Genomic DNA, 21153 nt, shown 5'->3' with positions numbered 1-21153 from the left:
CATTACAATAATATAATTTATAGAAAAAGTATAGAAATTACATTATCTTGGCAATTCATTTACCTTGAATTCTTCAACAATAATGCTCAAGGCCTCATGTCCAGCTTTTCTCATGTCTTCTAATTCCTGTTTATGCTTTTCCTGTACAAAAGAATGGAAAGATTATATACAACATTGGCACTTGACATAAAAAATTTAATTAGGAGAGTAAAGACAAATTATTTTCCTCATTTCTAATATATTTCATGAAGAAATGCACGTGTCTTGGCTTTTTAAACACTACATATAAGCTAAATTGAAGTTGGTCCTAGTATTAAACTTCTTTTTCTTTATTTCTTAATTTTACTCTATTAGTCCCCAGATACTGCTAAATGGTTCTCCAAATGTTTTAAAAATTTTCTTTGTTACCCTGATTCTTCTGGTTTCTCAGCATACCTGTGAATGGCAGGACGTCCAAATCACTCTCTTCATAAATGTTATTCACTGCGTATATTAATAAAAATGTTGAAATCGACTAGTATCAGATTCAGCTTCCTCAGAAGAGCACATCCTTTTTTATCTTCTTTCATTCTTAAGGTTCCCAGGAAAGTGTTCTTGTATAAGACATTTTGAATATGTTTTTCAAATAAAGCTCTACAGTTTACTTTTATTTTATTCACACTATTATTTAAAAATAACATGAATAAGAACATCCTAATAGTTTTGCCTTTAGCTAAAAATGCTTGGCTGTTGTTTGCTGTGTCTACAATGAGAACACCTCATTAGATTCCCATCAGCATTTCCTGCTTACCAATGAGCAGTACCACTGCTGCAAATGACCAACTAGCAAAAAGATGAAAAACTTTCCCTCCTCCCTCATTCTTTGCTTCAGAGATCTGTTCTTAAATCAGCTAGTACAGCAAGTCACAGGTGCTTTAAATCACCTTGGAAAACTGGTGCAGAAAGCAGACATTCACCACAAAACTTACCTTGTAGTGATTACAGGGCACAATCAGACACAACTTACATTATATATTTATTGCTTTTAAGATAGAATTCAAATTGAAATTAATTAATAAAATTCCATGTTTTCCAAGATCTTTATGTTTGAAATAAGTGAAACCTAGTGCCTAACAAAGCATGTTCAATTTTATTATAAAAGGACATATAACATCATTGTGCTGGGTTGGCTAAGATGGGGTAATTTCTACACTGCCAGGATGGCTGACCCAGAAGCAAGTCCCCTCACAATCAGACTCTCTATCAAGTGACCTGGAAGAAGAATTATTCTGAGTGGGGCCCTGAGCAACAGGAAGCCTTTGAACAGATTAAACCAGAAATAGTCTATACCGTAGCTCTTGGGCGAATCTGGGCAGGACAAGATGTTAAAAAATGTGCTCTACATCACAGCTGGGGAGAATGGCCCTACCTGGAGCCTTTGGCAGAAAACACCAGAGGAGACTCGAGGTTGACCCCTGGGATTTTGGAGTCGGGGACACAGAGGACCCACAGTCTGCTACACTCAAACTGAAAACGGGATATTGGCAGCATATTAAGGGGTTCGAGCTGCTTCTGAAGTGGTTGGTACTGAAGCACAGCTCCTCCTGGCACCTCGACTGCCAGGGTTGGGCTGGATGTTCAAAGGGAAGGTCTCCTGTAGCCATCATGCAACTGATGCCATGTGGTGTAAGTGGGTCATATTGATCACACGACAGGCTTGAATGGGGAACCTTGATCACCCAGGGATCTTACAAGTGATCGCAGACTGGCCAGAGGGTAAAGATTTTGGAGTATTGCCAGAAAAGGAGGGGACACATGCTGAAGAGGCATCACTGTACAATAAGTTACAAAAGAATGAGAAACGATATGTCCTGTTCACTGATGTGTCCTGTCAGACTTATTTTATTTCATTATATTTACTCGCCCTTAAGTTGATATATTTTTCTACTAACTTTTGAAGAGGCAGACTGTATTGAATTGTTGGGGAAAAGTGCATGCCACCCACAGAGTCTGCACAGATTCCCTGCTAACGTTCCACTCTGGCATTCCTGCACGTGTCACACATACTGTAACAGCAATAAATGAAGGCATGTACAGGAAAGGAAGAAAAGGTACTTGTCTCTGATTCAAAGCTACTGCAATTCCTGTCATTATCAAAATTGGATGCTTAGAAAAATTATTTTGCATCAGTGCATCTAACATGTATCAAAACCAGCATCAAAAGAAGAGACTTGCCAATTAGGGACACCAAACACAGCCACTTGAAAAGGAAGTAAATGTCTACATATCTTTTGATAATAATCAGCCCACAACCGTAAACACCATAACAATTTCACAATCAAAGTTCTACAGCAGGTATAATTTGGAGAAGCTTGGAGAAGAAGAGACTGAGGGGAGACCTCATGGCGTCTACAGCTTCCTCACAAGGGGAAGAGGAGAGGCAGGCGCTGATCTCTTTGGTGACCAATGACAGAACCCAATGGAATGGCAGGAAGATGTGCCAGGGGAGGTTTAGGTTGGACATTAGGAAAAGGTTCTTCCCCAGAGGGTGTTGGAGCACTGGAACAGGCTCCCCAGGGAGGTGTCACGGCCCCAAGCCTGATAGTGTTCAAGAAGAGACTGGACAACACCCTCAGACACATGGTGTGAACTGTGGGGTTGTCTTATGCAGGGACAGGAGTTGGACTCAATGATCCTTATGGGTCCCTTCCAACTCAGGACATTCTATGGTAACTAACACCCAAAAACTCTTAAGTTTTCAAAGTAACTGAAGAAAGTAATTTATATTAATATCATGCCTATTGAATTTATGACATTTTCTCCATGGCTATTTTTTCCCCACTGATTCTAATCTTGTGATCAGAGGAAAAAAAATTTAATACTCCCTCTTTTTTATTACATTATAAATAATCACATTTTATAACATTAAAGGAGATCAGAGCAGTAATACACAGATAAAGCAAAATCCAGTACTGCAAAGAAACACTATGAGATCACATTTATATGTGGGGGAAAAATGATAGATGAAATAAAATCAATTTTAGGATAAGATCCCAAATTTTTGTCCACTTTTACAAATAACCAAATATGAGCCATAAAATAAAACCCTGTATTTTGGGGTCAACTGATTTTATGTGCTTTTTACATTTTACATTACTTATTCACAAACTCTGTTTTAAAAAGTCAGGAAAAGCTTGCTAATAAAATGGTAAGTTAACAGAAAGCACTCACGTTTTAACTGTACAAATGTTTCACTAACACCTGTTAGCAGTGCCATAGTATTAGATGTAACGTGCGAGCCAGTTACATGAGTTGATGCTGACTGCCCATCTTCCGTAAGGCTATGGAATCTGCAGAATTAGCTGCAAGTCCGAGCCAACATCTTAGAAAGTGATGTACTCTCTTCACTCATAATTTCTGTAGTAATGCAAAATGGCAAACTGCAGTTCCCTGCAGGCAACTAAATTAGAATACAAATTTCAACTCCACCTTACAGAGTCTTGCTGTACACAATTACATCATTAAGACTCTTGGACTCAGTTCCTCCATTACATCAAGATTTTCCTCTCCACAAAAGTTATCAGTTTTTTTTCTTTCAAAGTATCACCTTAAAAGATCATAAGTAACATCCAGTATCTTAATGATTTTATTAAGAAACTAGTAACTTCTCATTTGTAGATACAGATTTCCTCCAATTCTCGAAAGTCTATACTTTTCTCTACAGAAAAAATAACATACTGAATGCAACAGAACAGAAATACTAGAAAATTTAGTTAAACATGATGAGAATCAGTCCATAAAGGCTAATTAATATACACACTAGAGTGTGCTATTGTATATAAAATACAGATCGGTCACTATTACTATTAATGTGAAATAAGAATGTGAGCTCTATAGAACTAAGACATGGGTCTATAGCAAAGGAAATATTTTTACTTTGGTCATATCACCAACATCCTAGTGAGAGGATGCAGCTGAGAACCTAATGATAAGACCAAACATTTTTATAGGAAGGAAAGAAAGATTTCAGATTTCCCTAAACAACCAAAAGAACATACAGTATGCACAATCTTAAGCTCACCACCAGAACCAAGGAGATACTATCATTTATTTTATACAACTAAATATCACTATTACCTGAAGTATACAACAACAGAAGACTTTGAAGTGAATAACGAAGTGAGGTAGCGAACAAACTTTCACAAGCAACTTCTGAATACAGTGAGCTGAGCCAGAGCTGAGGGAGTGTGAATGGACCAGTCTTCTGGGAGACATTATGATTGATTAAATGTGAAAAACTATGTAAAGGAAATAGCATGGAAGAGTCTGTACATGCCCAAAACTGAAACATAACTATAGTTCCCAAGATACATGTAACTAAATTCTTCAAGTATTTGCAGTGTGTAACACGGATCTCTACCCTATCACATTTAAGACATCAATATTGTGTGAAGAACTACAGTGGTTCTGTACAGAGTTACAGCTCATTTGTTCTATAGGTTGTAAATACAGAGATTCTCCACTGAGGACATTAAACAAGAAAAACAAGAGCTGACACACATTTAGAACAACCTGTTAATTAACAATAAGTGTTCTTAGTATTAATATACATTTTGCTAGCAAAACTGTATGATATGGTGAATAGCACAGTACATTTGGCTCACAAAGCTGCCTCTGACTCCCTTCAGGTTTCTAAAACATTATATAGATAGTTACTTCTTTGAGAAAGAGCTATAACTGTGCCAGGGCACCTTGTGCCACTGATGCCTTCCTACTTCTCTATAAAATCTAAATGACAGGATATAATAGCCAGAGAAAGCAAAGAAGAAAGTGCAAACAGGAGAACAATCCCAGGGAAGCTGATGAAAGAGAATGCTTCCATTAAACACAGTAAGCATGAAAGGAATTCTTATCTTCATTAGGACATTCTCATGTCTTTTATCTCAAAAGCATCAGTCTTCAGAATAAATTAAATTCCACCACTGTTCATAAAGAACAAAATATTAACTTGCAAAGGGTTGCCAGCTGTCATCAATAGCCACTGATGCTGAAGTCAGAAGTAATACCCAACACATTTCTACATACTATATATATTTTAAAATATATTAGTATTTATTTGTTACTCTACTACAGTATACTACATTAGTATATAAAAATTGTATGAAAAAACTAAACAAGGAGAGTTTTCCTTCTCTCTCTAGATAGGAAACTGGACTGCAGAGGGACAAAAAAGACTGCAGAAGATTAGATCAAGTCAATGACTATGGAGTCAAGTAAAACTGCCAGGAGGCCTGTGTGGGTGAACAAGGAGCCCCTGGCAAAACTGAATAACAAACAGGAAGTACACACAGGTTGGAAGCAAGAACAGGTAGCCCAGGAAGAATGTAGAGACATTGTCCGAGCATGCAGGGATGAGGTTAGGAAAGCCAAAGCCCAGCTGGAATTGAATCTGGCAAGGGATGTCAAAACTGAGATGGGCTTCTATAAGAAGACAAAAAGAAGGCTAGGGAAAATGTGGGACCCACTACTGAATAAGATGGTGGACCTTGTCACATAGGACATATAAAAAAGCTGAGGTACTGAAAGCCTTTACTACCGAGACCGGCCTCCAGGAATCCCAGCGACCAGGGAAAAGTCTGGAGCAAGGATTACTTACCCTTAGCAGAAGGCGATCATGTCAGGAAATACTTTAGGAAATTAGAAATAATTAAGTCCATGAGGCCTGATGAGATGCATCCACAAATGCTGAGGGAGCTGGCTGATGTCATTGCAAGGCCCCCCTCAGTACTCTTAGACCAGCTTGAGGACTGGAGATAAGAAAATTACAGTCCTGTCTTCAAAAACAGCAGGAAGAAAGACCCAAGGAACTACAGGCTGGTTAGCTTCACCTCAGTATCTGGGAAGGTGACGGAGCAGCTAATCCTATAAACTGTCTTAGGGCACGGGAAGGACAAGAAAACCATCAGTAGTCAGCATGGTTTCACCAAGAGGAGAGCAGGAACATTATCTACCGAAACTCCAGTAAGGTCTTTGACAATATCTCACCTAAGATCCTCATAGAGAACCTGCTGAAGTGAGGGCTGGATAAGCAGAAAGTGAGGTGGACTGAAAACTGGCTGACCTGCGAGGCCCAGAAGGTGGCAATCAGTGGTATGAAGTCTATAGCTGGAGGTCAGAAACTAGTGTTGCACCCCAGAGGTAAATTCTGGGGCTGATCCTGTTTAATACCTTCATTAATCACCTGGATGATGAGGCAATATGTAGCCTCAGCTAGTTCGCAAATGTCACAAAACTGGGAGGAGCGGCTGGTATGTCAGACAGTTAAGCTGCCATCCACAGGAACTTATCAGGCTGGAGATATCGGCTGGCAGGAACCTCGTGAAATTCAATGAAGGACACTGCAAAGTCCTGTACCTGGGGAGGAACAACCCCATGCACCAGTATATGCTGCGGGACACCCAGCTGGAAACAGCTTCACAGAAAAGGACCTGACAGGTCCCAGTGGACAAGAAGTTGAACAAGAGCCAGCAACGTGTGTTCACCACAAAGGTGGCCAACTGTACCCTGGGTTACATGAGGCAAAGTACTGCCCCCAGGTCGAGGGAGGTGATACTCCACCTCTACTCGGCACTGGTGAGGCCACACTTGGAGTACTGTGCCAAGCTCTGGGTTCCCCAGTACAAAAACATATAGACATGCTGGAAACCAAACTGGACTCCAACAAAGGGTCACAAAGATCATGATGGGACTGGAGAACCTTTCACACGAGGAGAGACTCAGAGAGTTGGGACTGTTTAGTCTGGAGAAGATAAGGCTCAGGGGATCTTATCAATGTATATAAAGCCCTAAAGGGAAAGTGCAAAGAGGATGGAGCCCGGTTCACTTCAGTGGTGCAAATGACAAGAGGCAATGGACACAAACTGAAACACAGGAGGTTCCGTCTCAACATCAGGAAACACTTTTTTATGGTGAGGGTGATCAAGCACTGGCGCAGGTTGTCCAGAGGGGTGATGGAGTCTCCCTTCTTGGAGATATTCAAAAGCCATTTGGACACAGTCCTGGGCAACTGGCTCTAGATAGCCCTGCTTGAGAGAGGGGTTGGAGTAGATGACCTCCAGAGGTCCATTCCAACCTCGACCATTCTGTGAATGACAATCATATTTATCCAGTCCTAATCTCATATGTATTAATAATGAGGCTACTTGTTTTTCCTCAAAACTTTTCCACAGAAAGCACTACAAAGAACTTGCTGTTGTATTACAAAGCAAACAGTGGATTGCTGCATATTTATAGACCTTTCACAGGCAAACTCTTCCAAAGGACTCATTGCCTACAGTTCACTACAGCATATATGTAGTTTTCAATATTTATTCTGGGTACGACCTTTTATTCCTAGTTTCAAATATATGAAACTTCAAATTGCACAGTGAGTAGTAATCAGAACCACCATTTATATTTACAAAACTATAACTGAACTAAATTGCTAACATTTGCCTCTGCAGCTTTGTTAACCTTTGAGAAGTCATCAACATATGTTTAGAAAAACAACTAATTGAAATAATGCATAATGAATTTTCATAGACTTGTAATAACACATAATGATGTTCATACACATTCCTAGAGGACAACTTTAGTCTTTTCATGTATGTTTAAGAAAACAAGATGACTACAAAGAAACTTGACACTCAGTCCAATAGCTTCAAAAGCATGCAGGCAGAAATTCTACTTAGACATGAATAAAAACTTTCCAAGATTTAATTCTAGAGGATACAAAGTAACAACTCATGGCACCATTGCATGTAAAGACTCTAAGATTAACATATCTTTGAAATTTTTCCAGTGTAACAAAAGAACAAATTGTTTGCTTCTTTCCTTGTTTTTGCAGTATAGAAAATAAGTTAAAGTATAATGTAAACAATATTATTTACTACAATATCAACAGAAAAAGTTAGATCTTTATATTTGGATCTCCTTTCCATTTCCAGTATCTGAACTATTTTATCTGGCTGCCTCTTGTTACAAAGCTCGGGAAGAAAACAACGGTGATATACTTACCTCTTCTTCCAATCGTTTCTTCCTTCCTGACTTGTAAATACGTTTTTGAACACTAAAAACATTCCAGGTCAGACATACTACCTGAAAACCAGCTGATCAACATCTTATTTTCCCATGAAAGTACAAGCAAAGCAGGTCTAACTCAAAGTGGTTGTGATATTTATTCAGGGCTACAAATGCTTTTTTGTCTGTTTGTTCACTGAACATAACACACGAAGGGTATGATATTCAAGTTGAACAAAAATGACAGAACTTGCAGGACAACCAGAGAGACAAAGAAGCATCTTTTCATCAAGCTGTTGTACTTCTCCCATTAGAAAGATGACAAGAATTTAGATCCCAGGACAGAATGAACAACAGTTTGGGAAACTGAGCATCAAAACAAGCAGCTTGGAATAAAACAATTGCCATGAAAAAAAAGTACTGAAGATGACAGCAAAGCCTTATCTAGACTTGCTCCACTGAGGATCTGCAAGACAAGCTTCTTCTGACTTTGTTGCTCAAGAGAAAAGACGTTTATAAAATAAAATAAAATAAAATAAAATAAAATAAAATAAAATAAAATAAAATAAAAGACTTCTCAGTTAGACCATATTGCTCAACCCATAATGCAAACTACATATGCAACTTACTCCAACATTTTCCTTGCATTCAGAGAACTACTATCAAATTGTAAACTTCTAGATTAAATCGTTTGTTATTTGTTTTTCATACCTGACAAATTCATAAATAATCTAAGCATGTAGGGAGAAAAAACAAACAACAAAAAAAATGACAGTCAAAAGAGACACAAAACCCTCTCCAAAGACAAGAAAAAAGTAAATCAAGAAAGCATAACTAACTTCTCCCTCATTTTAAGATACAATAGTATTACTATAGTTTCTGAAGGAAACGGTTTGTTGCCTAATCTCAGAAAAATTCCAGCTAGAGGGAAGCATCTTCCACAGTCCAGAAAAGGTACTCAAATTGCAGATGCACATATTTTATAACAAGTCCTTCTCACTTCTTGTTGTGTAACTTAGGGAACTACCTATGCAATTCCACATTCTGAATGACTACTTTTGTTTACTGTAAAACCTCACATAGAATAATAGATATGTCATGTAGTGTGAGCTACTATTCTAACAAGGCAGATATTATAAAAACATCAAAAATATTATATTCCATACAAGAGTGATTTAAGTTTACAGTAACTGATATTCTGTGTAACATTTCAAATACTGCATTAATCAGATTTTTGGTTCAGGCATTCCTGGCCCTGCCCTTAACTGCTAATGTCTTTTTGCTGGCAATGAGGTAGGCCAGATTAGAGTAAAATATTCCAAATAATTCAGCCTGGGGAGTATCCTCTGGATTTGCATTATGACTTTAGTAACTGGGAGTGGGCTATTTATTTTTCTCAGTTTATGACCAGAGCATTAAATCACAAAATCACACAATCATTAAGGTTGGAAAGGATCTCTGGAGGTCATGGAGTTGAACCGCCTCCTGAAAGTTAGACCAACACGGAATTCAGACCAGATTGTTCAGATTCTTGTCCAGTCAGACACAGAAATCCTCCAAGGATCAAGATTTCACAACCTCGCTGGATAAACACCCCAATGCTTATCTTCATCATAAAAATATTTTTTTTTCCTTATACCAAGCTGCAACTTCCAGTGTTTCAATGTACGACTACTTCTACTTGTCCTCCTGCTATAGATCTCTGCAGAGCCTGCCCGGCTTCATTTTTCTGACAACCTTGTATGCATTGGACATCTGCTATCAGGTTCCCCCTAAGCTTCTTCTCCAGGTTGAGGTCAAGATATACAGTGTCAACTGCACTCCTCTCATTCACAGTCTAGGTGTTTCATCACAGAAGGCAATCAGGTTGTTCAGGAATAATTTATCTTTTGGTAAATCAACGCTGGCTATTCCCAATCACCTTCTTCACAGGCCAAGAAGTGGCTGCCAAGAGCACTTGCACCATGATTTTCCCAAGGACTAAAAGACTGGCAAGTCTGGATCCCTACATCATCCTTCTTGTCTTTTTCCAATAATCAGAGACTTTCCTCAGTCTCTGAGTTGATGCAGAATTCTCTCATAGTGACAGCCAGCTCACTCATCACCTAACCAAACTAGTCTGCTCTTCTTGATTTCTGTGGTCTGAAGCTGCTCATTTTTCTAAATGCCAATGTCACCTCTTCTTCCTTCTGCCTTCCTAATGACCATCCACACTAGAGACCTAGCTACACAGAGTACCCAAACACATCATAGTTATTTCAACAATGTCATAGGTCAGCCTCTGCACATGGAGCTCTAGCTCCTCCTGCTTTCTTCCCAGTTTGTATGTATTGGCTTACACACATTTGACATGGGCCCCTGAAAATCAGTTCAATTTTTGTGTTGCTGGATGAGTGGAAGTCTGGTTTTGGTTATTCGTTTTACCACCTCCCACCTTTGAGGCGACTAAAATCACACTTCCTAAAAATAAATAAATGTTAAACTCATATATGAAAGACAAAATCTAGTCTTGCTTCCTTTCCTTTACTAGCAACACATAAGATGGGCAAAAAGAGATGACAGTATTTAGTTCCTAACTCTGTGTTTAAGAACTTTGGCTTGATTAGCAAAGATGATGACAAAGTCTAGCTGTCTCTCATCAATGAAGTTCCAGTTGTACAGTGTTTGTAACAAACACACACCACCAAAAAACTCACAAAAAAGCCCTCGTACTTTAGAGCCTAGATACAGGCCTACACAGATAAAGAGCATTCCCATGTGAAAACTATAACATGCATGTACTTATTTATCTCATGTACTTGCTGTGAAACACTGATGTCATTGAACTAAAAGCAAAACTGCTTACTCGAGAAGATAGAAGTTCACATTTCTGAGGGAGAGGTGGGTGTAAACTCTAAATGTATCAAAATGATGATACATTGAATCTATTCTCTTCCTCTAAGCAGACCCTTAAATCACAAAAACCTAGCTTTTTTTCTTTTTTTAATTTAAGCCAGAACACATCAGATGTAACATTCTGAAAAACACAGCAATGACTGATACCTCATTAAGTCATAGGTAACTAAAAGCTATTACAATGTTGGGTGTTAACTGGGTTTCTTTTGTTTTTGTTCGGGTTTTTGTTTGGTTGTTTCTTTTTTGTTTTTGTTGTTGGGAGGCGGTTGGGGTTTTTTTGTGGTTTTGGGATGGTTTTGTTTGGTTGGTTTTGTTTTGGTGTGTGTGGTTTGTTTTTGTTTCTTTAATTTAATTGCAAATTGAAAAACACATAGATCTGCTAGATTTTAAAAACTACAGATCATTAAGCTATGTCAAGCAATCCATTTCTTAAAAATGTTACTATTGTAGAAGTTGACCACAAAATGCAAATGGATACATACAGATGAATATTGAAAATTCTAAATCTTTAGTGAAAACAACAAAAATAGACATATATCCCTGCTTTTCAAAAGATACTCTAAGAGGAATACAACTCGAAAATGTTGTCAGGGACGTGGCTTATTAATAATACACACTTCATTTATTTCTCAGTCTTGATGATATCAACACTTTAAAAAAAAAAAAATTGTGAGAAAGATTCCTTGAGAAACAATACCATTTCTTTTGTTAACAGGAATCCGTCTTTCTGAAAGCAAAAGAACAGAGTATTACTTGAAGGACAAAACATGAACTTGGGGAAAATCTTAGAAAATAAAAAAATTAAGTCAAATCTGGCCTTCAGCTGAAGCTTTTATGTACTTCAGTTGAATCTGTACATGGATATGCAAAGAATTTCCCACTACAGAAAGCCTTCAACAAGGAAAGAACTGGAAAAAACAAATAAACAAAACTAACTGCCTAGCAACTTCTTTCCTGCCCAAACAAGGAGCAGAGATAAAGTAACCTGAACAGAATCAACATGCATTAATATTTTTGTCTTCTTAGAGTCTTTCATTTTTCCATTTTCTTCATTTGAGAACCGCACTCCCATCCAAGACTTGCACATGCACACCTTTGAAGCCGCGATTGACTTTTCCCTCACTCTATCTAACACTCATTCACCCTCTAAATCTTCTTTTGCCATTATATTGTTTCTAAAATACACTCCACTCCCCCGTTCCCTCCAACAATGATAAAATCTTCGTTTTCATATTTGAATTTTTTTCATTGGACAACAGTAACTCCACAGCTCACTTCTTTAACCTATTCAATATGCTACAGTTAAAAACAAAACGAAACAAAAAAATCACCACCCCAGCACAAAACAATAACAGCAAGAACCCTCCTATTGCTGAAGAAGGAGAAGAGGGAGAAGCAAAATTATTCTCATTTGGACATAAATATCACTTCTTCTAACTCTACAAACTCAGACCATACATATGCTGCCCCTTTTGAGAGTCCTACGGTTCCTTTGTACAAGCCAATTAACAGGGATGCAGAAACCAGCCCATACTTTTCTTGCTGTAAAAGACAAATCAAAATGTAAACAGATTTTAAAAAGCTGTAGCATTAGGACTGAATTTGATGGAATGCTTTAGCTGTAATTAACTTTGTTTGAAATTTCTTGATATTTCACACTACCTCAGGCCTCCCACAAATTGGCTAATCCAGATAAGAAAAACCACAATCAACACATATTCTTGTTCTGATCAGCTCCCCTCTTCAGAGAGGCACAAACATTGCTTAAGGTAAGGCTCTTGGCTAAAGGCCTTTCCAAAAAGTGAAAGGAAATCCTGCTGAAATATAGCCTTCCTCAACTAGATGTATGCAGATTTATTAAGCATATGTGAAGGTATTTAGAGACTGGAGGCCATATTTATAAACTTAAAGTAGTGCAGCAGAGATTAAAAATACAAAATATAAAAAAAAATAATAATAAATTGTTTCTTCCTTAAAAAAATACTGTTGGGTGTCTATTGTGCAATGGAAGATTCATCAGGTATGGCAGAGATTGGTATCTGACAAGGTAAGTTAATTGGTAGTGACTGAATAGGAATGTGTTGAAAGTTTATGAAATACTGTCATAGGAATTGCAACGCCTCAAAGAGCTGCTATTTTTATTTAATAAACATTCAGTTCTCAAAAATATGTGCCAGCAAAGACAGACAACTTTGATATAAGAAGGGGGGTAAGTTCCTCTAGACCAAGGGTGTCAAACTAATTTTCACCAGGGGCCACATCAGCCTCGCAGCTGCCTTCAAAGGGCCGAATGTAATTTTAGGACTGTACAAATGTAGGAGTAGTTACATTTGTACAGTCCTAAAATTACACTCGGCCCTTTGAAGGCAATCGCGAGGCTGATGTGGCCGCCAGTGAAATTGAGTTTGACACCCCTGCACTAGACCTTACCCATCAAGAACTATCTCAATATTAAGTATTATGCAAAATATGAGATCTCTTCAGACGCTCCTGCAGTCTTTGTTACGGGACAGCTACAAAATCCTCCTTCTCCTTGCACGCAAGATGTCCACTGCATTTTTGGCTGAATATCATAAAACCCTGAACAATTTTCCTCAGTTAACACTGCCATCGTATTTTTAGCAAATAACAACAGTATAAGATATCTAAGATATCTAAGACCTGCTTAATGTAGCTTAATAACACTGAATATGGCAAAGTGATACATGGCTAAAATGAATCTTCATAAGCAATGGGTCCAAGTCCCATTCACTGAAGCAACTTCTCAGCACGCCAGCTGCCTGCAGCTGCTTTCTGGCTGGTAATCAGGGGGTTCTGTGCAGGTATTAGAATTCCTAGGTGGCAGAGACATGATCACACTCCATATGAAATCCAGGCATTATTCTCTTCTGGTGACCAAATTTATTTTGTCACTATTTGCAAGGGGGCAGTTCCTGAATGAAGTAGATCCGATGCAAATGATAATATTGAAAAAATACCAGATAAACACTGGAAAACTCAGAAGGAAGGAAGGAAAGCGAAACCTTACAAGTAGCTAATTTCATGATAATCTATTACAGTTTTTCTTGTGTTCAAGCCTAAGTGTTTACCATAACTCATTATTAAAAACCTCACTGAAAATTGCAACTGCTACATAAAAACAGAAAGCATGAGATTTAACACTCCTTAATGGAAACAAGCATCAAGTGTCTTCTTATTTTACAATGTAATTATAAAAATTACACTATCACAGAACTGTAACAAAAATAATAATATCTTCTTATGAGTTTTAAATAGTAGTTATTATATAGTACAAAGAGTTGTTTCTGATTTTTGTTTTCTTGGGGTGTCTTTTATTTATCAAAAGAAAAAAAAAAAAACACAACATAAAACAGTGCCACAAAAGCAGGCAAACTGAAACACAGCCTGAAATTACGGTTTATAGTTCATGAAGATGGAAATGGGTATCTCCTTTTCTTATTTACCACTAACGAGAAGGCTCTTCAATCAAAAAGTACTACTGTTATACAGCTTGCATTTAAAGGATGTTCAGAATATTTTTCTTTCCTTCTTGCTTATGAGCTTAAGCTATGTTCTTCCTTCTTAGCTTCCCTGAAGTTACCTAGGCTTATTCCAAACTTCTACCTAGCAGATGAATGGAAATTTGCTTTTCAATGACACACTTCTTTCTACGTACTTGTCTTAAAACTCAGACTGTACCCTCAGCCTTTTGAAAACTTAGCATATGAAACTGGATTGTTCTCTCTACATAAACAGGAACTACCTTAAGAGAAGAATTACTGGTTGAAATTATTCTTAACACATTATAGTACATAAAGAAATTCAAAATTTCTCTCAGTCCTATATCACAGTATTTTGGCTTATTTTTTTAAGCATTAATGAGACTTGAATTTTTATATTATAAATTAAATTTCATTCATTCATTTCATTCATTCTGGAAATTGACATTAATTACCCTAAACAATCATTTGCTTGAGAATCCTTAAATTTGTAAGCTAAACCCTAAATATTGTCTGTCTAGCAATACATTTAAGTGATAGGTTTATTTTTAAGGAACTGCATGGGACTTGGAAAGTCTGTTTTATCTCAACATCCTTCACATTTAAGAACAGATGTTCTAGTTTTCATTACTATCAGTTCTTTTTAAATGATAAACCTTTAGTCAAGAAAAACCTTTCAACTGATGAAGCAGTTCCAACACCACATGTGTAATATATATAAATAAAATTTAATATGTATTGAAGAAGTAACTGTAAAGGTCTTTAACTAATAGGTTAGTCAGGAAATACAATTTCCATCAATGTACTAAACTGTAACTAGGAATGGCTGCAAACTGAATATGAACCAAATATTAGGTTGGTGCAAATGGAATTGCAGTTTTTACATGGTTGAAATTTTCTGTTTTATATTGGAATACGTTCTTAAAAAAACGTGCTTATGTTATACATCATTTTAATCCTCTTACAAACATGAGAGAAACTGCCGAAGAACTCAAGATTGTCCATTCTACAGTCATTCGGCATTTGAAGCAATTTGGAAAGGTGAAAAAGCTCAGTTAGTGGGTGCCTCATGAACTGACAGAAAATTTAAAAAATCATCATTTTGAAGTGTCATGTTCTCTTCTTCTACGCAACAACAAACCATTTCTCAACTGAATTGTGATATGAGACCAAAAGCGGATTTTATACGACGAGCTCAGTGGTTGGGCCATAAAGAACCTCCAAAGCACTTTCCAAAGCCAAACTTGCACCAAAAAAGGGTCACAGTCACTGTTTGGTGATCTGTTGTTGCTCTGATCTGCTACAGTGTTCTGAATCCCAGCAAAACTGTTACATCTGAAAAGTGTGCCCAGCAAATCGATGAGATGCACCAAAAACTGCAATGCCTGCAGCCAGCATTGGTCAACAGAAAGGGTCCAATTCTTCTCCACATTAATGCCCAAACGCACACCACAGAAACAACGCTTCAAATGTTGAACAAATTGGTCTACAAAGTTTTGCCTCATCTGCCACATTCCCCTGACCTCTCGTCAACTGACTGTCATTTCTTCAAGCATCTTGACAACTTTTTGCAGGGAAAACAGTTCCACAACCAGTAGGATGCAGAAAATACTTTCTAAGAGCTTGTCAAATTCCAAAGCATGGATTTTCATGCTATAGGAATAAACAAACTTATTTCTCATTGGCAAAAATGTGTTGATTTTACTGGTTCCTATTTTGATTTAAAAAGATGTGTTTGAGCCTAGTTAGAATTATCTAAAATTCATGGCCCAAAACCACAATTACATTTGCACCAACCTAATAAAATGATTTAGCATTTAAAAGGCAATGAATAGACAATCTGTCAAAATTTTTCTAAAATATCACCCTAATATTTGCTATACATTTTATTTCTCCCAAGTATACAAGCATGAAATTAAAAAAATGCTGTTAAAAGTATTAACTAATGTTCATTAATATTGGCCAAGATTTAGTATTTTAGTAATGGTCAAGTACCCACAATAATTACACTTTATCAGATGCTTTGCACTGAATACAAACAGCGTTCAAGTGGATACAGAGACATGGACTTGCTTTGGTACTCTTCCCCACATTTTTTAAGAAAGTGCATGCCAAGTGACAGAAAATAGACCTAGAAACATTGCCTTAACAGTACAATTATCCAAGTTCTAGTTGACGTGAGCTTCTTAATTTTGAGTGCATTTTGCACATTTCCACTATACCCCCAATAATCCAACAAGGTACTATTTCTACAAAAGCTAGATCCAGCGAAAACCTTGATGAGACAAGCTTGGCAGTAAAGAGCTCCAGTTTATCAGTATTAAATATATTTGGACATTTCACAACTGTCTCAATCCGAATTTCCATGTTAAATAGAAAAAGAGAAAAAGAGGAATCATCCAGAACACATTCACTGTGAATGCACAAATGGAGAAGTGCAGTAGCTGTGACAGCCTTGTAATACACTGAATATAGATTAGTCAATATATAGAAATAAATCTAGGATACACTGGCGTAAGACAGGTCAGGCCAGTTGAAAAGCAGTCAGGACAGGAATCTCAGTTCCAAAAAAATATTTTTACTTGCACATACTTACACACTAGAAAAATGAAAGTTGTCTAAGCACAATTTCTTGCATACCTTTAAAATTAGACATCCAAAGGAGGGACACAATATGTGACACTAACTGAATACTACAGTACACAGCAAATTAGGCATTCAAAGCTGTTAAGTAACAACACAATAGTGTTACAGACACATATTTAAGCAGAGCATAACTTTAGAACAAAATTAGCATGCTTAGTCTTACATGCACTCTTCTAATTAACTGTTCCGAAACAAGACAATAAAATAATTCATAGAGGCAAGGGAGCAGAATATTTTCCTAAAAGAAATAAGTTATTTTTTCCCATACTGTGGAAAAATAATTTAGAGAAAAGAAGACACCAAAACTGGGGAAAAAAAACAGGCCGAAAGATGTTAAACAGCTCTGAAATTATTAATCAAATAGAGACTTTGAATAAAAATGAGTGTCTGAAAGAAGAGCACGTACAGTAACACTGAAAAGAAAAAATCTAAAAGGTGAAGAAATAAACGCGAGGTTATCTGGCACACACTTGAAAAAGAGGTGGGCAAGGGATTGTTGCCATATCCATAAATACCTGAAACACTTCAGCAAAAAGATGCACTGCTATCTGTGAAAGTGCCTTTTCTGAAATCCCCCATTTTCAGTGTTCCATAATTTTAAACCCCACTGTGACCTGTGAAGTTTCCTGGAATCTCTTTTATAAATTTAGTTGCAGGTACAGTAGATTACTTTTTTCACACCTATTTTTCATTATTAGCATTCTGTCTCCTCTATGTCTGCACCTAAAACCAACCTAAATATTTTCTTAGAAGATGGTATTTAACAGGATGTAAGTCATATATTAGTTTTGTACGAAAACATACATTTTCTAGTACTCCAGCCACAAAAAGCACCTACCTCCAAGACTTCTTTCCAATCTACTGCAGAATACCTTTTCCAGAATCATAAATGCATTCTTCTGGAAGGAAAGAACGGGAAGGAGAACACAGGATGTTGCCTTTTATGCAAGAGAGGATTTGGAATGCACGGAGCTCTGTTTTGGGGTAGGTGATCAGTCAAGAACTTACTGGAGTAGCAGGCAGATGAGCACAGCAGACATTGCTGCATCTGCCTGCTAGAGACCAAATGGTCTACAGGAAGATGATGTAGATGAGGCCTTCTTCAAACAAGAGGAAGAAGCCCCACATTCACAAGCCCTGGTCCTCATGAGGGACATTATCCACCCCAGTATCTGCGGGAGGGACAACACAGCAGAGCATAAGCAATCCAGAAGACTCCTGGAGCACAATGATAACAACTTCGTAATACAAGTGACTGAGGCGCAATCCCTGAGGCACTCTGTTAGACCTGATACTTAAAATCACAGAGGACTGTTCGGAGACATGAAGATCAGTGGCAGCCTTCCTTTGCTGCAGTGACCATGAGATGGTGGAGTTCAGGGGAGGGGAAGGAGCAGGGGAAAAAGCAGGATAATGACACTGGACTTCAGGAGAGAAGACTCTGGTCTCTGTGTGGATCTGCCTGGAAGAATTCCATGGGATACAACCATAGAAAGAGGGTTCCAAGAGATTTGCTTGCTATTTAAGGATTACCTCCTCCAAGCTCAAGGATGGTCCATTGTGATAAGCAGAAAATCAAGCAAAGGCGGCAGGACAGCAGCAGGCCCATATGGATTAACTAATCCTCACTAAACTCTGGCATAAAACGGAACTGCAGAGGAGATGGAAGCAGAAGCAGCTAACTCAGGAGGAACACAGAGCTGCTTTCCAAACATACACTACATTTACTAGAGTATTAACACACAGGGAATACTTCCTCCAGAGAAAGTTATACCTTCCAATATAGGATACAAAATGTATTCAGCATATGGCCAACTAGCATTAGGAAACACGACCATTTCACCCTGTCACTTCAACTGCAAGTGCTTCCAAGAGCTTGTTTTGTTAGACATCCAACTGCAAGATTGCTTCTTGAAATTACTTTAGGAAATTAATGTTCATACATGGCCAGAATTGTTTATGTACATTAAAAGCATAATACAGGGGTCTTCCAGAATGGGCAGGTTTCTATCTGTGATCCTCTGTGCTCATTCCAAACACACAAACTTTGACACCTTCCTGTTGCCAACATGAACAGGCCTATTACACAAGATAAGCATTTCAGATTTCTCTCATGTCCTCAGGATTCAGTCACTGAGAATCTTCACACTATGGACAGCTAATCCATCACATACTATAGGTCTAGTGCTGGCTAGAAATTGACAGCAGTCCTATATTAACAGCAAAACAGAGGCTAGGAAACTTAGAGAGCCCAGTTCTTCTCTGGGAAGTATTCATACAAGAGGCAAAATTATACTCCCCACCTGCTAAATAAAAGAAGCACATTAAAGTCACTTTTTCAATAAAAAATTACAAGACATTTGATTAAAAAAAAAAAAAAAAGCAGAACAGAAACAAAGCGTTCCAAAAGAACACATTTTTGGTGCTTTCAAAACAAGTATGGATTTCTTAAGTCAGAAGAACAGATGTCAATTGCAAAACGAACAAAACCCACTTATTTCAAAAAGAATTATGACACCACATCAACTACATTGTTCTTCGAAAAAACAGCCCGCATAACTTCCAGAAGGGGATGATGATGGGAAAAAATGTGTATAACCACAACTAAAGTTTTCCAGCAGCAGTGCAGTATTACTTTAAGTACAACTGTGTGGTAAAAAAAGAAATAGCAGAGGAAAAGTATGATCCCTTTCTTAGTGAATTACCAAAAAATAGTTGTCTGTAGATAGACTGAACATCAGAAGTCTTATCAGCTAAATTATCTGTCCAAAGACTTAAATTCCTACTGAGAGTGCTAGAACTCAAGCACTATTTTCCCTTCTCAAATTCAACGTTTCCTCTCTGCTTCGGAAATAAGAGACCATCACCTACTAAATAGAAGTATTAATTTTGCTAGTGTAAGTTGGGGAAGGACCTATTAGAGAGCAGTGTAGGGGAAAGGGACCTGGGGGTCCTGGTGGACAGTAGGATGACCATGAGTCAGCACTGGGCCCTTGTGGCCAGGAAGGCCAATGGCATCCTGGGGTGTATTAGAAGGAGGATGGTTAGTAGATCAAGAGAGGTTCTCCTTCCCCTCTACTCTGCCCTGGTGAGACCACATCTGGGATATTGTGTCCAGTTCTGGGCCCCTCAGTTCAAGAAGGACAGGGAGTCCAGTTCAGGGCAACAAAGATGATCAAGGGAATGGAGCACCTCCCTTATGAGGAAAGGCTGAGGGAGCTGGGTCTCTTTAGCTTGGAGAAGAGGAGACTGACGGGTGACCTCATTAATATTTATAAATATATAAAGGGTGAGTGTCATGAGTATGGAGCCAGGCTCTTCTCGGTGAAAACCAACGGTAGGACAAGGGGTAATGGGTTCAAACTGGAACACAAGAGGTTCTACTTAAATTTGAGAAGAAGCTTCTTCTCAGTAAGGGTAACAGAACACTGGAATAGGCTGCCCATTAGGGTTGTGGAGACTCCTACCCTGGAGACATTCAAAACTCGCCTGGGACACCTTCCTGTGTAACCTCATCTAGGTGTTCCTGCTCCGGTAGGGGGATTGGACTAGATGAGCTTTCGAGGTCCCCTCCAATCCCTAACATTCTGTGATTCTGTGTGCTATTGATGGTTTTTCACTACATTACAAATCGGGGTTTGGTAGTTTTAAAATGTAGCATTTATTCATTTCTACACCGTAGGGATGCAGCAAAATTTTAGATTTATAGGTTTAAAATGACAAATTATTCTACATTATGGTAAAAAACATGTATTGCCAACTAGCACTAAATGTCTTGAAAAGAGGCGGCACCTCCCATTTAGAGAAGAGCTGAGGTGTTAAAAGTTGTGATGAATATATTAGAATGTATGATCAAAAAAAGCGGAAAAAATAAGACTGACATAACAAAAAATACAAAGAGACATACTTTTATACCTGTTTCTTTCCTGTCTAAATAAGCAAGTAATTATAAGGCTAACATTACATTTATGCAACTTTATGGTTGCAACACTGCACACAAGTCAAGAAAACTAAACACTTGCCACAGCAATTTAAATTCAGCTATACTTTGTATGCAAAGAAGTCTGAATTACAA

General features: G+C 37.9%; 1 protein-coding gene across 3 annotated transcripts in view; it reads right to left on the bottom strand.

Moving 5' to 3' along the window:
* CCDC91 (coiled-coil domain containing 91) overlaps positions 1-21153 on the bottom strand; it is a 148435-nt gene that overhangs the window by 77677 nt on the left and 49605 nt on the right. For all 3 annotated transcript variants that reach the window (XM_071816941.1, XM_065842937.2, XM_071816936.1), the window contains exon 7: positions 64-141. In XM_071816941.1, the coding sequence (XP_071673042.1) occupies positions 64-141 (78 nt within the window). The remainder of the gene's footprint in view (positions 1-63; positions 142-21153) is intronic.

Source organism: Patagioenas fasciata, chromosome 1, assembly GCF_037038585.1.
Source record: "Patagioenas fasciata isolate bPatFas1 chromosome 1, bPatFas1.hap1, whole genome shotgun sequence".
NCBI lineage: Eukaryota > Metazoa > Chordata > Aves > Columbiformes > Columbidae > Patagioenas > Patagioenas fasciata.
The sequence above is the reverse complement of the archived record's forward strand: the minus strand, read 5'-3'. Positions and strand labels throughout refer to the sequence as shown.